Genomic DNA, 20348 nt, shown 5'->3' with positions numbered 1-20348 from the left:
CAAGATTTTTGTGTCCAGAAGGAGCAGCAACACAATGTCCATTCAATTGAAGCATTTATTAAATTGTGTTTTATACTGTACAAAATTATAGAGTACTATTTTTCTCTTTGAAAAACACAAAAACTTTTTATGGTTTAAGTAATTATTGGTTTTCCATTCATTTCAATGAATTAAACTTGTATTTCAATGCACCACAAAATTGTAATATTTTTTGGGCACGTCAACAAACTGTGCTAAAAATATGCATTAGTTATATGTCTATTTTCAGTATATTTTTGATTGGAGCATACACACAGTGATGCATTGTTCAGTGTAAAACAATGTAACCACTGTATGACTTGACATCCAGTGATAAAACTTGCCATGGTTAATGCGACTTGTGGGGCACAAAACCAAAGAATACATCCATCTGTGTCATTTGATGCACTGATGTCATATTGAAGACTTTTGTAAAACACCTGTAAAGAACAAAGTATGACTCTAAACACAACTCGCACTCCCACCCCAGCCCTGACACACAATGTGATGCGTCATGTGTGCTTGACACTGGCTAAAGCTGTAATAACAGCAAGCTGCTTCAAAGAGGTTGTTTCGAGTGTGATGACAGCTTCAAAAGCTTAAAAGCTGTTATTGTTCAACACGCACAGACACACTTGAGTAAAATTGTTGGTGTCACTTGTTCAGGATGTCAGTTGTTAGACTGCTCTGCAGCTTATATATATATAGACTTATAGTCCAAAAATTACGGTATATATATATATATATATATATATATATATATATATATATATATATATATATATATATATATATATATATATATATATATATATATATATATATATATATATATATATATATATATATATGTGTGTGTGTGTGTATAAATATGTGTGTAAATATGTGTGTATATATGGTTTTATACTTCTTCTAAATTGTGTTGTATGCGTGTTTCAGGGAATCACTAACAGCTGAATGGCAGCCAGACGGTCCTTTGGTGCTAAAGTTCTTGGGCTATTTTTGAGCCGAGGGTGTAACAAGCCCTCTTGGTGTCCCTCAGAGTAAAAGGATGCTCTCAAAGGGACACGGCTTCCTGTGGATCAGCTCTCCCCCCTCCCCACCAACCAAGATATAACCGCACATTAAAAGTTCTGTACATTTTTTTGTACCTAATTTTTTTTTCCTACTGATCTTTTGTATGCAAGTTTGTTTTTCGTAGCCACAAAAGTCTAAGAGTAGTATCACTTTTTTTTTTTTAAGAGTGTTTAAGCATCTTTAAGAGTCTTTAAGAGTAATAAAGCACCATGTTAATATGCAGGCTCAATTTAGATTAGCATAAAGACAGGAAACATGGAAACAGCCATCCAAAATGAGGAATGTGAATCAGATTACAATCATTAAGGCTTCCCTCCTCTGTGTGTCAGAATGCAGCAGCTCCATGTATGCCATCATTTCCCAGCACCACTAATAGTCCCCCAACTCCTGTTTTTTCTCTTTATAAGATGTGATATTTATACCATTAAAAAGTGTTTTGGTACTGGACTCAGTTTATTTTTTTTCAAGTTGGCCACTCTGTGGAAGCACATAAAAAGGGTGAACAAGAAGCAAATTAGTCAAAAGTGCCCCCTTTTAAATCAGAACAAATGGTTGTCAATTTCAAACAGTCTTAGTAAAATACGTAAAGTTAGCCATCTGCACAAAAAAAAAGTGTCACAGAAGAAAAATGGTATCAACCACAGGCTTTCAAATCATTCCACCAGTCCTCCAGAAGTTCCTCATGACCCTCATCTGCCGACCTTGCCCAGCCTGTGGTCTGTTTTGGGGTCGGCAATGACGGCTTGGACTGCTACGATGGCTTCGTTGATCCTGGTCTGAAGCTCCCTCAACTCCTCGATGTGCAGCAGACGCAGAATCTGAGCTGCTTGGTTGAGTATGGCATCTAGTGAGGAGACCACAAAGCAGATCCATGTTTCAACATCTAAAACATACATGCATGCAATGTCCTTCAACCAGAGAGAATAAAACAACTCACCACCAGTATCAAATCCCAGGTTGTGCTTGTCTAAGGATACTGGGACACCCTGAGTGCATGCAGAGAAGACATACATCCATAAACTGCCTCAGCAATTAAAGCACAGAATAAACCACAGAATGTGGTTTTGTAGATATTGTGTCTTGAAAAGTGGAATGACGTTAAAAGATATTGAAATATAGAATTTGAGACGTAAAAGTTGGAATGTTATGAATTAGTCAAGAAATGAGGTATGAATAAATAAATGTAAAATATTTCTTAAATTTGGGATTTTTACTGTGAGGATTGTGGAATTTGGGGAATGTGTGTAATGAATTGAGTTGAATTCTCTAACATTTGGAAAAGAAACTCAACTATTTTATTAAAGCAAATTTACAAATTAAAGCAAAAGTCAGCATTAAGTACACGGCTTCTTAAGTGCTCTGACAATGCATTTACCTCTTTGCTGTGGCTCGCTTTAGCGATAGCCTCTGGTGAAAGCCTTTCTTGGATGAGGATTCGAACAGCCTTTTAGGTGGAGACAAAAAAAAAAAGTCAATTAACTGAAATGGAGTGGTGTACACATTCAGTCTGGCTGGAGCGGGTGGGGGGAATCTTTCAGCACTCACCTTGAGCATCACCAGGTAATCGTCATGCCGCTGTATCTTGAGGATGTTGGCCAGGGCGAGCACGCCCGCCTTGAAATCCGGTGAGTCACCTGAGTCGTGTAAAGACACCACAAGAGCCTCGGTTCATCCACAAGAACATTTGGAGAAAAGGCAACAAGGCGTCTGTCCTGTTGTGATTGATGCCTACTGTCCAGGTTGATGAGAGGGTCTGACGTAGCTCTGCTATCGCTGGAGGCTTCCAATGATGGACAGTTTCTGTATTTGTCCACTAGGTGGAGGCACATAACACACAATCATATTTAGAAACCGTTAAATTGGTACTCCTTTGGGGAATAGGGATGGGGCACAAGTGAGAAATCTGCAACTAGTCTCTATTTCTGTCTCACAAAATTATTTAGCTAGTTAAAGGGTAAGTAACACATTTGTATTTGAGGTTTTCCCGTAAAGAAAATCAGCAAGTACAGCACAGTAATGTGTTTTTGCTGTCAAGAGAATGGATGGATGCTTGCTGATAAGGTATTGATTTTTCCTATGGCGTCATCTATTGACGGATTTCTATACTGCAAGAGAAATACAAGTCTGCTCTCCTACCATTGTCTCCATATTCATATCGCACCGCCAAGCCCAGCAGCCAATCTACAGCCTCGGCTCTTTCAGGCGCTCCAAATGGACAGTTGACGTCCTGCAAGTACTACGCGCAAAACAAAACAAATAATCGGAAAAAAATATAAAAATAATTATTAATCCTATTAATCACAAGATTGAGTTAGATACTGTCTCTTGAGTGAGCATCAGTTGGATGAAGTCACCTTCTGGTATGCTTTGGGCCAATCAGAACTGGGGATGTTTCGCAGGTTGCCACGATCTTCAATTTTGTAGTGCCGAATCTTCTGGTCCTCCAGCCACACTACAAAGTTCCTGAACTGAGTTTCATCTAGGAAAAATATATTTGTGGTAAGGATGATTTTAACTTCAGTACTGTACTGTGTTTATTTACACATTAGAACAACTGGCAGAATGTCACAAAGGGTGCACGTCACAAGGGTTGGCACCTGTCGAGCAAGTAAGACAGACTTGCATATATTATATACGGCAGCGAGTTGAACTTACACCTTTTTTTTTTTTTTTATACAGCCCTAGATTACAAATTAGTCTAATATAGTTTTGTGTGAATTTGGAATGGTATACAGGAAAAACACAGTGCCGGAATGTTTTGAGCAAAATTTCGAGGGACTTGATTTTTATAACTCAAAATGCAGCAAATTATTTCCTACGTTTAATGATGGTTTCTTGTTCAGCGGTTTTGTGCCATCCATTAATTTTTTTTTTTTTTTTTTTAATGCTAGTGAGCCCTTTAAAATTGGGAAAACAATAAAATAAAAATCACACTAGTGGTTATTTTGTTGGTTGCTTCAAACCCTGTTGTTGGGTTAGGATAGTGGATTTTTTTTTTATACATTAGTTAGCAAATGTAAATTGAAAAATGCATTAAATTTCCCCAAACCCTTTTTGGGGAAAATTTGCATTTAAGGGTGCTGGTAAAGGTCAGGAAAAAAAAAATCATACAATGCATGCCTTTGCAATACGCATACTGCATGTGTGAAATGCTCAATGTCACTAGGAGCGCTTGCGCATCACGTAGTTATCAAATAAGGCTTCGGTTTGACTGACTAACAGTTGTTCTGCTCGTGTCAGGAGTAAACGTCACAGGAAAGACTACTCGTGCGGCGCATTGTTCTTTCAATTTTTCTTACCTGCACAGTCAAATCCGCTCGGACTGTGATAGTCTAAGGCAGTCAGTTTTCTCTTAAACATTACTACGTTAGAATTCAGACTTCGATAGTAAAATCGGTCGTCACGTTATGAAGAAGCAAATGCCACTTGCTGTCAGATGACACAGGCACGCATGCGCAGAATTGAATGTCCTGTTTGAGCTTCCGTCGTGTTCTTCTTCTGTGGTGTCTATTGGGGGTTGGACAAACGGCTTAATGGTACACTACCGCCACGAATTGAACTGGAGTGTGTGCTGACAATTTACAGAAACTGCACAGAAAGAAAATGTATACTGGATGTTGATCAATCAATTTGAATAAGAATCGTTTATTTTCAGGTGAACGTTAAATTATGCTATTTTGAGGGTCTAGACAAGGACAAAAAAAAACTTTGCACACATATCAGGCCTAGCAATGAAATCTATATTTTAGATGGTTATTGTCCTATGCGCAAGTACTGCATTGTGCAAGTACCCCAACATGGCCAGGGTTGCGAGGGCTCACCATAGCCAATCACAGCTCTGGCTTAATTTGTAAAACAGGTTGTCAACGTCAATATGCAAGCACACACTGGTTTACTGCGACTATTTGGAAACTCAATGTGTTCCTCAAACTTGACATTTGTTCAGAGCGTCAAAAACAGAATGTCAATTCATAAAATGGAATGGCAGTGCGCGCATGAGGCGCTCCGATTGAGGTCATGGTGCGGCAGTAGCTGTGTTCGGAAATGAATGGGAGAGGAGCTAACCCTGCCGCTCCAAACACATCCACCGGGAGCGTTGTGCACAGGCGTTTGTCAGAGAGAATTTGTGCCACGCACTTAATGAGGATGCCAACGGCAGCTACAATACGTTCACTAACATACACTGACAACAAATTAAAACAATCAAAAGATGTGTTTACTGAACATCTTATTGTACAAGATGATTTAAAAAAAAAGATTACAAAATTAGGGTAACAATGGGGGTTGGTTTTTGTATTTGTCAAGAATGTATTAGCTCAAAAAGGCCTCATGCGTGGTCCAAGGGGTTGGGCTCTATTGGGAGGCGTAATGGCTATGTCGAGATAGTCTCCAATCTGGAAGCGCTGAGACTGCAGCGTCATGGAGTCGTCAGCACACTTCTTGCCAGACACCGTATTGCCAATCTCTTTAAAGCTAAAGAAGGAGGTGGGGGAAAGGGACATTTTTTTATCAATACTGCAAGCAATGCAAATACAAATTAGCATACCAAGTGATGCTGTGGCACTAACCGATACACTTTCCCTCGGAGGTCAGGGAAGACGATGGCAAAGCTGAAATGGGTTCCTTTTTTCCTGGCTTCTGGATACACTTCCTTCACGAGGCTGGTCAGCTCCCGCAGTGTAGCGTCCATCCTGGAAGAAGCACAGACATCAGAAAAAGCTGTGTATCGGTTTTACCTACCTTGGGGCAGGGGGGAACAAAGTTTCTTTATGGACTGCTGTATGTTGGATAAAGTTGCATTCCTTGGCAAAAGAGGCTACAGAGGGTCCTTGGTTCACAACCGTCCTGACTATTTCAATAATACAACTGACATGTGGCAGAAGAATTTGGGCTTGTGGCCCAAGACAGTCACTATGGGTGTATTCACTGTTTGCCCAACCTTAAATGGACCAGGGTTTGTCTCCCATGCTGGTCCGGCCGGACTTTTTAGGCAAGTGTGAATACCCACAAAAGAACCCTGGTGCGGACCAAATAACCGGCCCGAGAACCACAGTCTCACCATGTGTATATCTGCAGTTCACTGGAGGGAACATTGCCACGGGCAAATTCATCTTGGCGGTGGTGTCGGCCATTGTTGGTGGTGAAAACTCGCAGGAGAAGGGGACAAGTCTGTGACAGAGCATTTGTAAATGAAACTGTAAATGAAAAGTGTTGTTTTGTTGATATTTTCAGAAAGGTTGTATTCAAAAATGGCAAAACTCATTTAGAATAAAAATAATTACGGATAACATTTACTGTAAACTAAACTATTATAATTTGCCCTTATTTGAGTGCAGTGATAATCAAATTTTTGGATTGCGACTAGTGTGGCTAACGTTAAACGAGTAAGCATACTTTTCATATAAATCCGTTGGCTAGTTCAAGATGAACCTCGCGAGCTACTGTATTGAAATGGTCAATGGTCAGCTATGGTAGCACCAAGTAGCCTATTTAATGCATTTATATTAAAGGAAAATAAACGCGGCTTTAAAAGAAGACATGCTTTTTCTTTTTTGCCTACTGCATTTGACCAGAAAACAAATCATAACACGCATAACACTTTCGGCGTCGTGTCCTGAGCTGCGTGCTAACAGTTAAATGCGGCGCCCATGCGTAACACGCCATACCTTTTCTCTATCGATTGGCTTCTCGGATTCCTTCTTAATTTCTTCCTGTGTAACACGCGATTCAAGGGCCATTTCTCGTTTTGTTTTAACTGCTTGATTTACGCAGTTTATTGAAACTTTCCACCGCCTTGTTTGGATAAATTCGCTACAACGCCGTGCACGGAACAAAACCGTGGAAACTGTTTCCGTTTGCTGATTGGCGACTTTGCGCCCTCTGCTGTCTGGGAGTTGTCATTTATACACACATAAGGCGCGTTTGGAACCGCACTCTGAGATTGCGTGTTTGAAGAGGCATAGTTGCGCTCCGTTTCCATCAATTTTCGAACACAGTCAGCTCTGCCTTTTTGCACTTTTTGCAAATTTGAGCAACGTCCTGAACTTCCTAACGATCATAGTGAACTTGTGCGCGCTCGGGTGCCCATTTCCGAATGCGTCCATAGGCACCACGCGGGTGGTGTCCGTCCCCTCCTTAAATGCGTCAGAGCGGCCGCCATATTGTGACAGTCATTAGTTAAACAGTCAAGCAGTATAAATAAAGGCTGCATGAAAGTAATGTTTTCTCAAGAAATTGTGTTCACATTTATCTGGATATTAATAATGATTGGATTCAGTTAGTTAGAATCATGCTTCACACTTTAATTACACACAGCAATAAAAATACTAGAAGATCCATACATTTGAGAGATTATCCCACCGTATAGATTCACGACTGTTGGACGATAAATAAAACCCCAAACAAAAGAGTGATGCAGCACCAATTTCTAATTTCATGACTTTATTATTATTTATTATTGCAACAGTGGACCCAGGCCTCTCACCCAGCTGGCCTGCAGTTATGGGGGGGATTATTTGTACATTCCTTGGTACATCACATTATTTTTATTGCTGTGATCACTTGTGTGTTGTCTCACTTGTCAGTCTTGGAAGTCGTTATTGCTTTGATCACTTTCTTGTTGGCAGTCAGTCTTGTAATAAAGACGTGTTCCTTACTTCTGCCAAAATGTTACCACCAATTTCCTTTTCAATTTGACACTCTGCCTCACTTATGGACTAGGACAGGAAAAAGTAAGTAACTGCAAAATAGTGGAGTGTAATGAAATCTATAGTGTGTTGTAATTAAAAAAAACGGCATTGCATGTTTGCTGGGCTTTGTCGACTGCATGCAGTCATTGCCATAGTGTCTCAAGCGACAGAAAGAATGTAAACATGAATTTGTGCGTTAATTGTCACTGGCCACTTTTATGCCATCCTCCTCCTTGCTACTTCAAAGTCAAAAAAGTCAAAGTCAGCTTTATTGTCAATCTCTTCACATGTCAAAACACACAAAGAAACCGAAATTACGTTTTCTCTATCCCACGGTGACGAGACATATTACACGATAGACATACTTGAGTAGAAAGTGTGATTTCTTGGTGGGAAGCAGCACTTAAATTTCCTCCACAAGTTGGTCAATTACCGTGTAAACAAAACGTCAGTTCCAGTGACATCACACAAAATTATAAATCGATATGCCGTGCCCAATCGAACAGGTGAACGAATTTCGACTCATTTGTGCACAGCACTAGTATGATGTAGACACAAGACTCCTGCAATTATTACTATTAATGGCAATTTTTTATTTATTTTTGGGAAATACCTAAGAAATGACGAATCCGATAAATTTGGACTAAAAATTGCCACTCCCTCCTCCCTCCCATAAAACATGCCACCCATCCTTATCCGTACACCACACTAAACCCCCCACCATCCATCCCCCAGCCCCCACCACCCCAGGCACCCCCTGCACGGGGGCACACTATGTGACAGAGGCGGATGGCCCTGGCCACGCGGGACGCAACCGCTGCGCTTGGCCTTGGTGGGACCACACGCGCCGTCTTCACACTGGACTTGCCTCATTCCTTCTTTTGCTTCACTTAAACTTTCCCTTGCTCTCTCAGCCAGTCTTTTGCTCTCTCTTTACCCCCCATCCCACTCCTTGCCCCCCCACCCCCATCCCTACTGCTCATCACCCCTACTCCACGAGTGGTCGCCTCCTACACACCTGTGGGAGAAGAAGGATTGGAGGACTCGCTTGGGCAGATGTGCTCATAGGAGAGTGGGAAGAAGGTGGGTGTTGAAAGTGTGTGTGTGTATGGCGGGGGGGTCATCTCCCATGTTGATCTACTTCTTTGATCATGGTGATGGAAAACAGGCATTTGGGCATCTCTTGGAAGAAGAGTTGAAAAAATGTGAACAGAATAAGTAAAAACCATTAAAATGTGTCTAATCCCCACTCAAATTTTGAATGATCATCTTAATGATGAGCAAAGAAATCTTGCAACTTTTTCAGCTTAGTTTTTTTCTTTAGACTATAGCGATTGTTTTTGAAACATGGATGCTACTTAGATGAAAATTAGGAGTAATGAAAAAAGATCGGATTGAATATTCGTATTACTTCCAATGATTGTTAGTAATGTCAAGGGTGAAGCTTAATGATATTTTTTCCAAAATATATTTTAGCAAGGTTAAAACATTTGTGTCTATTTTCTGTCTCCATTTTTTCTTGCATAACGCGCAGTGCATGTTTGTTTGCAGTTTTGTCATGTAAATCGGTTCTCATATTAGGAGTGTAACAAAGAACATCTGTTTTGATTTAAAAGATGTGAAGGAAATGCCACATTTACAATAGCCTATTGACAACTTACAAGTTCATTCATGTGTGCGTGTGTATACCATTTAAGTTTTTTTTTTTTTTGGTCAAGTAGTTAACCTGAAAATGAGATATCAGACTGCTAAATTGACAAAGATATCCAAAGATATTTTTGAGCCATTGAGAACATCTTTTTATGCACAGGGTAGGAGAACTTCTGCAGCTAAGATCTTGTTGTGTTTACGTCCACCCGTTAACGTCCAGCGCCTCCATATGAGTCGAAGTGGAACCAAGAGAGAGTTTATTGCTTATCTTTAAAAATTTGTTGCATGCTTGTTTTTTGAGGGGATGCAAACAGTTGGCCAAGAGTTAACCGTTTGACTGAGGACAAAGACCTCGGCGCCATCAATAGTGCACGGCGCCGCTGGGACAATATCCATCTGGCAGCTTCTCTATTATTTGTAGGGCGGGTGGCATTTCATCACGTGAACACATCATGTACATGTCTGTATGCAAATTAGTCACAGTGGTGTAGCTGGCAAATCTTTTGGAATATATTTTGATGTGGGTTCATTTGCAAACTTGAAATGCTTTAAAAGGGGGCGGCATGGCTCAGTGGTAGAGTGGTCGACTTTGGTTTGATCCCAAGACCCTGAACCTGCTCCTGATGTCATTTGCAGGTGAATGAGAAACCAGTGTAGTTTTTAAATTCCTCTTCATTTAGCAAATCTGAACAAAAAAATATGATCTTGTAATTTAACCGCTATTCTTGGCATGACATCTCAGAAGTAAACTAGAGTGTACAATCACTAAGGTCACTCAGGTTCATTATTCCTTATATTATTATCGAGTAGTTTTTGTGTCGTATTGTTGACTAACAAACAACCAAAACGTAGCGTATCAACCAAATACATTGTGGGCAACCTTGCTCAACCTCTTAGAATTTGATGCGTTAGGCATACTATAGTCGAGTAGGCTACTGTAAGTGTGTGTGTGTGTGTTTGTGAATATCAGTTGATGCCAGGCAAACATTTGCCCTCCTCAGCATTCCTGGGATGTGATGAGTCCAGCATTCAACAGGGACAACCTGTTATCCACTCATTCACTTCCCACAGATGGCCGGCCATTGTCCAGCGGCCAGCCAGCCAGCCCTGCAGCGCGCACACACACGCACAAATTCTTGCAAGCGTTCACATGAACAAGTCTGGTGTATAAAGTTGATTTCAAGGTGGCATGCATTGCTGTGAATGTAACATTGGTGCATTGCTCTTCAAAAAAAGCAATTGGGGTTCAATGTAAAGACCCAACTGTCTCCCATGAGTTCATCTATACGTCATGTATTTTGGGATTTAATCGTACACAAACAAACTTTGTGCTTTTTTCTCTTTTGCAGATATCCTTTTTCTTCTGCTTTCTAGTCGATGGATTTGTCACTGGCAACGCAACGATATATTTGTAAGTTTTGCTTCTTTTGTGGTCCCATAATACTCCGTGTTCCACTGCTTCCAAACAAATCAATGGTAGATTTCAGGCAAAATTACACGACCAATTAAAAGTTATTAATTCGGACATCCTATTGTTCTCAAACGTCTCACACCTAGTACCATCTAAAAAGTTCTTGGCTTGCCAGGTACCACTACTATAAGGACTAGGCTTCATCCAAAATTCTAAACTAAAGTATATACATCTAAAATGGGGAAAATAAAGCTGCTCTCAAATAATGATTCAATTATAATATAAATGATAATATTTTATTTACTTTTAATGAGCTCAAAAGTTAAATACAATTGATCTGTGTTTGGGCAGTAATTCTTTTGCAAGCCTAAATACCATTCATTAGTCAATGTAATGTTTTTCAAACAATGCTATTTGATTTTTGTCAATTGCAAATGAAGGAGGCACCATTAAAAATCTCTTTGAGGGTTGGCTCAACTACATTTAAGTGGTTAAGTGTCTTAACTACAGACCAATTTCTCTCCAGGTTGAAAAAAAAGCGTGTGAAGCATGGGTGACTGGAGCTTTCTGGGGCGACTGTTGGAGAACGCTCAGGAACACTCCACTGTGATAGGAAAGGTAACGGTTTACGCCAGTTCTGTGTTCTCCCACAACTTCTGCCTCTGTCGAGCTCCATTCCAAACTATATAAGACACACTTTGAGGTGTTCTTTGTTGTTTGTTGTGTGTTCCTCAAACCTTTATGGTACTTGCTTCCCAAGGTTTGGCTGACCGTCCTCTTCATCTTCCGTATCTTGGTGCTGGGCGCGGCGGCCGAAGACGTGTGGGGCGACGAGCAGTCCGACTTCACTTGCAACACGCAGCAGCCCGGTTGCGAGAATGTTTGCTACGACGAAGCCTTTCCCATCTCCCACATGCGCTTCTGGGTGCTGCAGATTATCTTTGTGTCCACGCCGACCCTAATCTACCTGGGACACGTGCTGCACATTGTACGCATGGAGGAGAAGAGGAGGGAGCGGGAAGACGAGAACAGGAAGTTAGGTCGGCACCCGGGGGACCACGACCCCCTCTACCACAACGGAGACAGCGGTTGGAAGAAGGAGAAGCCGCCGATCCGCGACGAGCACGGCAAAATCCGTATCCGCGGGGCCTTACTGAGGACCTACATCTTCAACATCATTTTCAAGACCCTGTTTGAGGTGGGCTTCATCCTGGGACAGTACTTCCTCTACGGCTTCCACTTGAGGCCACTCTATAAATGCCGCCGCTGGCCCTGTCCCAACACAGTGGACTGCTTTATATCCAGGTCAGTTCTTTGATAACTACCCACTGTAAGTACCTTTGTTTGTGTACAACCTCCTGTTACTCTGATCGAGCGTCTATCAATCAAATCTTAGCAAATTGCAATGCAGAGTTAGAAACCGGAATGAATGTCCCCTGATGTATTTTTGCAGGCCAACTGAAAAAACGATATTTATCATCTTCATGCTGGCGGTGGCTTGCCTTTCATTGGTCCTCAACCTGCTGGAGATCTACCACCTGGGCTGGAAGAAAGTCAAGCAAAGCGTCACGAATGAGTTTGCGGCCGACAACGAGTCCCTGCTGCTGGGCGCAGTGCGAGCCGGAGACGCCAAGACTCTTCCCGAGGAGGTCAGTCCACCGGCGCTCGACTGTTTGCCGAGGTACGCCAGCGTGAGTGTGGTCGGGGGCAGCGTAGCCGAGGGGGGTGCCGACAGTCCCGCCGAGGTAATCTCCTTAAATCCCGACACGGCAACCGGTTCTGTCAAGATGGACCGCACCTTGTTCCACTCAGATGACCTCCTGTTACAGTCGCTGCCTGGTTCCATTTATGGAGGAGTCCACAGACAGCTGACAGAGGAGAAGCAGAACTGGAGGAACATGGCGTTAGAAATGGAGGACGCCAATGGAAAAAACTCCTCCGGCTCTTACCCTCCTCCCTCACCTCGAATCTCCTCCTCCTCCTCCCAGCCGGAGGAGTCGAGTATCCCCCCTCCGCCGGAGTCCCAACACTCCACTTTTCCCACGCTCCCTTGCCACGCTCGTCTCTACCTCCTCTCGCTGGAGGAGGCTTTGGCAAGTGAGGAGAAAGCAACGGTGAGCGACGACTCCACCGTGGTTACCAAAGCGGAGATGCATCAGCCTCCTGATATGCAGAAGTCAAGACGGGTGGGCGAGAGCAGCGGCGCCAGGGCTCGGCCTGATGATTTGGCTGTGTAACCACGGCAACGTCAACAAAATCCTGCATCAATCTGGATACAAGTACACAAGGTGCCCATCAGTCATCAGCAACAACATAAACTGGACAAAGTCAAGCCAACGTCTGAACATGACCATTTGCTTCTAAAATGGCCCTCTGAGAGCAGACCTCTGCCAAGGCCAAACGATCCTCGCTTATCCACAAATTCATCAATTCACTGATTCTTTGGTGTAACTTGTTATTCGGATAACATTGGCGCCATCTTGGTGCCAAGAAACTATAGAGATGTGAATTGAGGAGTTTTCTTTAGACAACAGTAATGCTTCGATGCCGTTTTGTGGCACGTCAGTGCCGAGGAACAATGTGGAAGTGAGTTAAGGCGTTTTGTTTTGGACAAAAATAGTGCTTCGTATAGGTAATTACAAAGGTTTTGGTGGCAGTCAATTACTCAGACAAGGTCACCTCAAAAATCACCCTCAAAAAGCATGGGTTCAATCTCCATAGATAACCATTTCTGGGAATGCCTGAAAAAAATCAGCACCTTTATCCAGATCTGCACTGATATTTAATGGCCCACCCCTACACAAGGTCCTGTGGAAATCAGTTGAATATTTTTTTGGGTGGACTACTGCCAACAAAGAATCCAGCAATGAGAACACAACCTTCTTGGCGGAGGTAACTGATGTCGCTTGCTTAGATGAACAAAAGAGGAGACAGAATTGTAGTCTATATTTTTCTACTGGAGGGAATATTTGAAAACATTGAGGAAAAAAATGTTTAAAATCAACAATCAGGAGTTCCTTTAGATAATCTATTCCCAATTATAAAGAGAGACGTGAGGTCCACGTTCAAAAGGTCATGCTAAATGTTGACAAGGCGCATCTCCGAGCTTGTACCAGAATCTTGACTTCTCACACAAACGCTGCAACATTTGATACGTTGAATGTGTACGATTATGTTATGGAAAAATAAAAAACAAAAAAGTCGTGTAAAGGATGTAGCTGCGGTATCGTAAAGCTACAGCTGGCTACAGCTAGCTGTGCTGGGAGGGACTATTCTCCTCACAAATGTTTTTTTTTTGCAATCCAAACTTGTTGGAGTAGGTTTGCTACTTCTCCTACTGCTTCACAACCACGACATTTGGCTCATCGGTTAAATCTCATTGGGTTTCACCTTTTTCGCAATATTAAAAGCAGTTCCTTTGTGAACCCATCACAAACATTTTGACCATTCATATTCACAAGATTATTGCCTCGTTTTAACTGGGGCATCTCAGTTTTGAACGTAGTGTCTCGAGGCCCAGCATATTTCACAAGCCCTGTTGTTTTATCCCGCTTTTACGCAGGTCCTGTTTTTCTAGTCAGCAAGCCAGTTGTCTCGCTTTCACGCAGGTCCCGTCCAGGCGTCACCTTTTTTTTCCCCCCGGATCTAGTCAGCAAACCAATTGTTTGAGCCATTGATGTTGCCGTTGCGATTCATACGGGAAATCAATTATAAAAAGGAACGATTAAATTCCTTCCTAGTTCCTTTCACATTTGCGTGAGCGTTGCACTGGAAATTGGACTACTTCCTGCTTCCATTTTTAAGAATCATGGAAAATAAAGTCAGAGCGGTTTTTGGTGGACAATGTGGGCGGTCCCACAGTGAGGTTGCTACAACATGGCAATGTTCTGCTTGGCTAGGAACTGTCAGATGCTCGGGGTATTGTGAGCAGGTGGGATTTGTCCTGCCGCGACTCTGACCTTGTTTCAAGCTTTGAACTAAGAAAACGCCACGGGATCTTTTTGTAGACGAGCTGCTTGATCGTCTTGTCCACATTAAATGGGAAAACTCATACCTTGTGGTTTGAAAAACCATTTATGATAAGAAATCCTGGAAATTCCCTGAAATACACCAGTAAGCACACGCAAGCTGATTTGGACATTGATGATAACTGGATTCATTTAAAGTTTAAGATCTTAGGGGCAGCAGTATGACGTCTTCATATTTGTCTTTAGTGTCTTTGCTTGGAGAGATAAAGACAGGTTTGCACTTTTGTTTCTTATTAATGATCATGACGGGGCTGGACGGGCCACATGGGTGTGTTGGAATTGTGTTTGTGTTCATTAACATTGTTTCAGTGTTGATGCAAACACATCTCTACTGTTACATCAGGGTCAATTATAAATATGTATACAGTATAAATACGGGGTAGAGGCTATCCTAGGTCAATCAACGTGTGATGCAGAATTACTTTTTTTTCTTCCTTCCTGGTTCTATTTAGAGATTTCTCACTATTTTACTGTAAGAGGACATTGGCAAGAAACAAACCTCTCCAGCGGTCATACTGTAGGTCATTGAGCGATTGGAGCTGAGCATCTCCGAGGGTCCAAACCCAAATAGGCTGTTTTGGTTGGAGGACTTGTACAATTTCTTTCTGATGCTTGTGTTTGCAGTGTGTTACAGAACGGTTGACTTCCTTCTAGCTGTTCTGTATAGGACAAGTTTCATTTTCTAGACTAGCTGTAGATTATCATTGTGACTTTTAGGTTTCGGGGTGGGGGTCGGGGGATATGATCCTTTTTTTTTTTTTTTTTCCCCCGTTTGTTTTTTTACAGATATCCCATGTGGGTTGGTATTATTTTCCAGTCCCTCTCACAAATTCCTGCCTGTCTCACGGAATTTCACTTGCAACACTGTACAATGAGATAAGATAGCTATTTAGTTAAATAGCTAGCTAACTCTCTTTTAAACAGATCACCATGGTTGAGGGTGAAGTGAGGCTATCTCCCGCAAGAGTGAATGAAACCACCAGATTCTGTTCTTCCAGCACTTTGAAAATTACAATTCAACCAAAAAAAAAAGACCGTTTGTCTCTAAACTGGGCTTATTTTACAAAATGTTAGCGAGCTGTTTTCTAACCTTTAATAAAGGATTGCACATTGACATTGTAGCCCGCTATAATTAGGGGATGATAATAGAAACACAGAATTGTCTTTAAAGAATTTAGAAATTTCATTTGTAACGATGAAGATATTCATCTAAAGTCGTTATGTTGTTGCTGTATATGTGTATGGATCAAGAGACTTCCATCTTAAACAAACATGTTTGAGGGACTTCCATGGCAAAAACCTAGTAGTGCAAACCCTGCTTTTAATCCACACTGTGTGTGTGTGTGTGTAGTCTTTCTATATAAACTTTTGTTGAAGAGCATGTTGATGTAAATGTTCATTTACCTCAGATGTTTAAAACAGTGTTACTCAATAAACTTATTTTGTACCGTTGCCCATCTGCTTCGTTTGTCGTCAGTTGACAATCGGCGTCTATCAAACAGTTTGGTGTGCGTTTGTGAGCATTTGTGTCAGTGTGTGAGTGTGAAGCCATGCTGAGGCCAGCACTCTCTTTATTGTTAGTGAAAATCACAGGGATTTTAATTGAACAAAAAGTGTGGAGGGAGTGAAAGGGCCTTGAATGCTTGCTAACGCCAGCATGACCTCTGGACTCTTGTAGGCTGCAGTTATACTGACTGTTATGCTCATTCTTTAACTTTTACTAATGTGGAATTGGGAAAGCAAATTTCTGTGATGTTTAAACCAGTGTTACATTTCTCAATGTCTTCAAACAAAATCCCTGGCCACATCTGAAAGAGAGTTTATTTTGCAATGTCTAGATTACTTTAGAATTTTTAGCCGACTTTAATTTTCAATCACTGGCGATAACACAGACATGATCGAAAAATGATGGAACCTTTTATAAATGTTTATTCACCAAAATGGAATTATTCACATGACCTGCTTTTGATGGTGAGCTGAAGTTTGTGTATACTCAAGGCATCCCATCATATCGGGGGTTATACTGTCAGCCACAGGGGCTATTCTAGCCATACCCAAGGTGAAGGCAGTCTCATAATGGTAATAATATGGTCCTTTGAACACATAAACTCCCTTTGAATCGCATAAAGCAGCGTCAATGTCAGAAATGGGCAGGAGGTAGTCTTTGGTCACATGTCTTGGCGTGGCCGACAAATCAATGTCGTAAAGCTTCTTTCCTGAGAACAGTGAAGTGAACTGTTAACACTCTGTTTGATAAATGTGTCAAATCCAAAACGTTTTACCTTGGATTATGGAAACGGTATTTTCATCCCCGCACAGAAAAGCAGCATCGACATGTCCCTCGATGCCCAACTCTTCCTTAAGGGATTTAGGGTAACCTTCGATGAGGGTCTTATGCGGGTCCATTTTATAGATGTACACCTGATCGCCCTGCAGGTGAAGTATTGCACCTCTGTTAGTGTGTAAAACTATCAAATAAAAGCAGGATTTTTTTCTTCTCTTTGTATTGTTGAACAGCATCACTTTAAGAAGGGTTAAGGTTATATTGTGTCATTGGATCACGGTTTTCAGTGGCCGCAAGTGCCGTTTTGATGACACCTACCTTAATCATGTAGTGTTTATCTTCGTGCGAGAAGACAGCATCCACACCATTGGTCAATTCCTTCCACGTCCTCGCTATGGGGAATGCGTGAAGACCATCACGCTGACTGTCCAGACGCATGTAGATGGGTCCTTGGAAGTAGATCAAATTCATGCACAATCTGTCTGTCCTTGAGGTTTCAGAGAATATTTATCGGTATAAGCGACCTTACCTGCAAAAAAATATTTTTTGCCTTGGTTGTCCGAGGTGATGGCATCTATTTTGACTTCGCTGCATTTAGGGATTTTATAATTTCCTCCGTGGCCTGTAAACCCACACATGGAATAATAATCATAACAATAATAACAACTGAAAGCTAAAAAGACATTCGCGGGAACGTTTATGAGCTCACCAAAGTTGGGGCAGTCCGTGAAGTAATCGCGGACATCCTTTGGGTAGGTGCCGTTCACCTCACCTGAGACCGGGTGGAATCTAGTGAAGTTGTGACCGTGGAAGCAGTAGTAGTGCTCCAGCCAGCGCAAAGCAGACGTGCACACGGGCAAGTCGGACCACGTCTTTGTTTTAACAGCTTTGGTGGCGATGTCATAAACATGCACGTCATGACCTGTGAGAGCAGCATGAGCCATTTACACTTTTTGGAAAAACACAATGATCACAGGTTGCCATACCAACATACCCTTGAAGAAGAGAACCGAGTTGGTCACACACTCTCCTTTTGGACACTCCACAGCTGCATCCAGGTGAGATGGGACTCCGGGGAAGTCGTCCTGTATTGATTTCGGATAGCCACTCTCCAGAGTTTGATTATAGTAGCTAAACACCTTGTCATCCTTGGAAGAAAAATCGGACAAATTTGTCACACCTCAGCTCGAGCAGCTCACGTCACCAATCCAAGCGTCAACTCTTACCAGGAAGAAATAGATGTGATCGTGGTCATCGTGGTTCTCCGGATCGTGCATGCGAAAGGCGGCGTCAACGTGGCCAATGTTATGATCATCATCAAGTTCCTTGAATAACTCATTGGAGAGCTGGGCTGGGCCGTGGAAGCCTTTCCACAAGTGGGCGCCTACAGGAAATGAATCTCAAGGGTCATCACATGACAATGCGCCCATGAATGCACAATGTAAATGATGATGTATGTAATGTTATATAAAATTTAGCACACCTTTGAAGAAGATTATTTTTCCTTTCTCATCTGGAGTGATCGCATCAAATTCTATCCCATCACATCTGTTCGGCAGGGCAGCATCTTGGACAGCTCCATCTTTATTATAGCATGGAAAATACAGAGACACACCAAATGAAGTCATAAACACCAAGTTGGAGGTCAGGCTACACCTTAATCCCCCAAGTAGAGAATGTCTAAACTAAAAATGTTTTGCTGAAATGTGAGGAGAATGTGAAGTTGGAATAGTTTGAATTGGTTGAGTTTTGTGCAGGGAAGAGATAAATGGGTCAAATCTTACGACGGGAATTTGATAAATACATTTTTGAGATGAATATTTTTAAGTTTGCTTTGAATCTGTAAAAAATGAGAAGAGGAATATACATATGTACTATGTACTGAATTTGATAATTTATTGCACGGTGGACTGTCTCATGTTGTTAATTGCAAAAACAAGAAAATCAAATGAATGTAAAGTTGGAATGCACGTCATCAGTTACATTATACTGTCCAACAGCATGTATTTATTTTAATTATGAAAACTTGATGTGCTCAAGGGAAGAAAAAAAAGAGGACAAATTTAATAATCGGTGCAAATCATAAATAATATAAATATTTAAAAAATAAAAAAAATAAAAAAAAATAAAACTCTGCCCACCTTCTTTGGTTACATCTGGAACGGGCCTGTCAGGGATGAAAAAAAAGAAAACATTTTTAAAGTTTCCCATTCATGTTCGTAAAGTTTCTAATTCAACTCATAACAGGATGAGTCAGCACCTTGCACAAGTCAACGGTCAACACACCCATATTTGTTCAATTGAACCGCTTTGCAAACAACGTTTTGAAATCAGTGCAGGGTCAGTGACAGACCAATCGATCTGTACTGTACCAATTTAGGAAAAACAAAGTCCAAATAATGCGATTCATTTTAAAATAAATCTTTTTTGACAGAATGTTTGGGTTGCATGATACGTACACACTACTAAAAAGAACTAAATAAGAATAAATAATAAAAGTATCACTAAAATCAAGTTGAAGTTATAAATTATAAGGACATTGCAAATATAGACAGTGTTGCATTTCAATGAATTAAACAAAAAAATGACTTACAGTGATGCACTGAGGCGGAGTACGAGGCCCAAGCAGAGAGTTGCGAACAGCTTCATGGTGAGCGATCTTGATCAGATGGCTACCAGTTGGGCTTTTATACTTGGAACTGTGTGTCTTTGAATGTTTACAAATGGGAATCATTAGCATGTCAGCGGTTGCGCCATGCAGTGCCGGTCAGGGGCGGTCGGTTATTCACACTGAATGTCTCGTGGTGGTTTCGCCCACATTTTAATAATTAGAGCAACTCGTGTAAATGTGGTCAAAGTTTGACTTTCTGTGGGTGTGCAAGTGATTAATAGTTTGCACTGGGTTACCTGATAAGATTAGAAGGACAGGGGAAAACAACGAATGTGTGCCAAGGCTATTCTAAATTGAAAGCATTATAATTATTACTCACATTTTAAATGTGTGTGTGTGAGAGAGAAAGTGAAACTTGTCTATTATAATATAGTCCTTCATGATGCCCACAGTTCAAATATTTATTTTAATACTTATGTTAATAACTGACAACAAAAGAAACTCCCAAATTCAGCATCTCAAAGAAAAAAATGAGATCATTAGACCAACTAAAAAAAAAGTATTGTTGGCCAAGTGAAAA

The 20348-nt window shown here is 41.4% G+C and overlaps 5 protein-coding genes across 7 annotated transcripts in view; 2 read left to right on the top strand and 3 right to left on the bottom strand.

The window, feature by feature from the left end:
• nid2a (nidogen 2a (osteonidogen)) overlaps positions 1-1542 on the top strand; it is a 34897-nt gene extending 33355 nt beyond the window's left edge. For both annotated transcript variants that reach the window (XM_061298961.1, XM_061298970.1), the window contains one exon: positions 958-1542. In XM_061298961.1, the coding sequence (XP_061154945.1) occupies positions 958-968 (11 nt within the window). In that variant the 3' untranslated portion in view covers positions 969-1542. The remainder of the gene's footprint in view (positions 1-957) is intronic.
• rtraf (RNA transcription, translation and transport factor) lies at positions 1530-4561 on the bottom strand. Its single transcript, XM_061299006.1, has 8 exons — positions 4395-4561; positions 3450-3574; positions 3232-3331; positions 2828-2908; positions 2641-2729; positions 2471-2539; positions 2033-2081; positions 1530-1939 (listed from the first exon to the last, which is right to left on the bottom strand). Exons 1-8 carry the CDS (start codon positions 4453-4455, stop codon positions 1785-1787), a joined length of 729 nt encoding a protein of 242 aa, XP_061154990.1. The 5' UTR covers positions 4456-4561; the 3' UTR covers positions 1530-1784.
• Positions 4562-4720: 159 nt separating this feature from the next.
• sap18 (Sin3A-associated protein) lies at positions 4721-6963 on the bottom strand. Its single transcript, XM_061299016.1, has 4 exons — positions 6762-6963; positions 6155-6264; positions 5664-5786; positions 4721-5568 (listed from the first exon to the last, which is right to left on the bottom strand). Exons 1-4 carry the CDS (start codon positions 6831-6833, stop codon positions 5412-5414), a joined length of 462 nt encoding a protein of 153 aa, XP_061155000.1. The 5' UTR covers positions 6834-6963; the 3' UTR covers positions 4721-5411.
• A 4431-nt stretch (positions 6964-11394) lies between these two features.
• Positions 11395-13082, top strand: LOC133150291 (gap junction alpha-3 protein-like). 2 transcript variants are annotated; one of them, XM_061272733.1, is made up of 4 exons: positions 11395-11463; positions 11606-12150; positions 12299-12572; positions 12633-13082. In XM_061272733.1, exons 1-4 carry the CDS (start codon positions 11395-11397, stop codon positions 13080-13082), a joined length of 1338 nt encoding a protein of 445 aa, XP_061128717.1. The 2 variants fall into 2 exon arrangements, with proteins under 2 accessions (XP_061128717.1, XP_061128716.1); XM_061272732.1 differs by having other exon boundaries at positions 12299-13082.
• A 3702-nt stretch (positions 13083-16784) lies between these two features.
• hpxb (hemopexin b) lies at positions 16785-19876 on the bottom strand. The gene is made up of 10 exons (XM_061272735.1): positions 19751-19876; positions 19299-19324; positions 18641-18739; positions 18384-18541; positions 18152-18305; positions 17867-18079; positions 17687-17779; positions 17476-17606; positions 17156-17303; positions 16785-17089 (listed from the first exon to the last, which is right to left on the bottom strand). The coding sequence occupies exons 1-10, from the start codon at positions 19804-19806 to the stop codon at positions 16824-16826; spliced, it is 1344 nt and encodes a 447-aa protein (XP_061128719.1). The 5' UTR covers positions 19807-19876; the 3' UTR covers positions 16785-16823.
• Positions 19877-20348: the final 472 nt, after the last annotated feature.

The sequence above is a fragment of the Syngnathus typhle genome, linkage group LG2 (genome assembly GCF_033458585.1).
Source record: "Syngnathus typhle isolate RoL2023-S1 ecotype Sweden linkage group LG2, RoL_Styp_1.0, whole genome shotgun sequence".
Classification (NCBI taxonomy): Eukaryota; Metazoa; Chordata; class Actinopteri; order Syngnathiformes; family Syngnathidae; genus Syngnathus; species Syngnathus typhle.
This window is presented reverse-complemented; position numbering and strand designations above follow the sequence as displayed.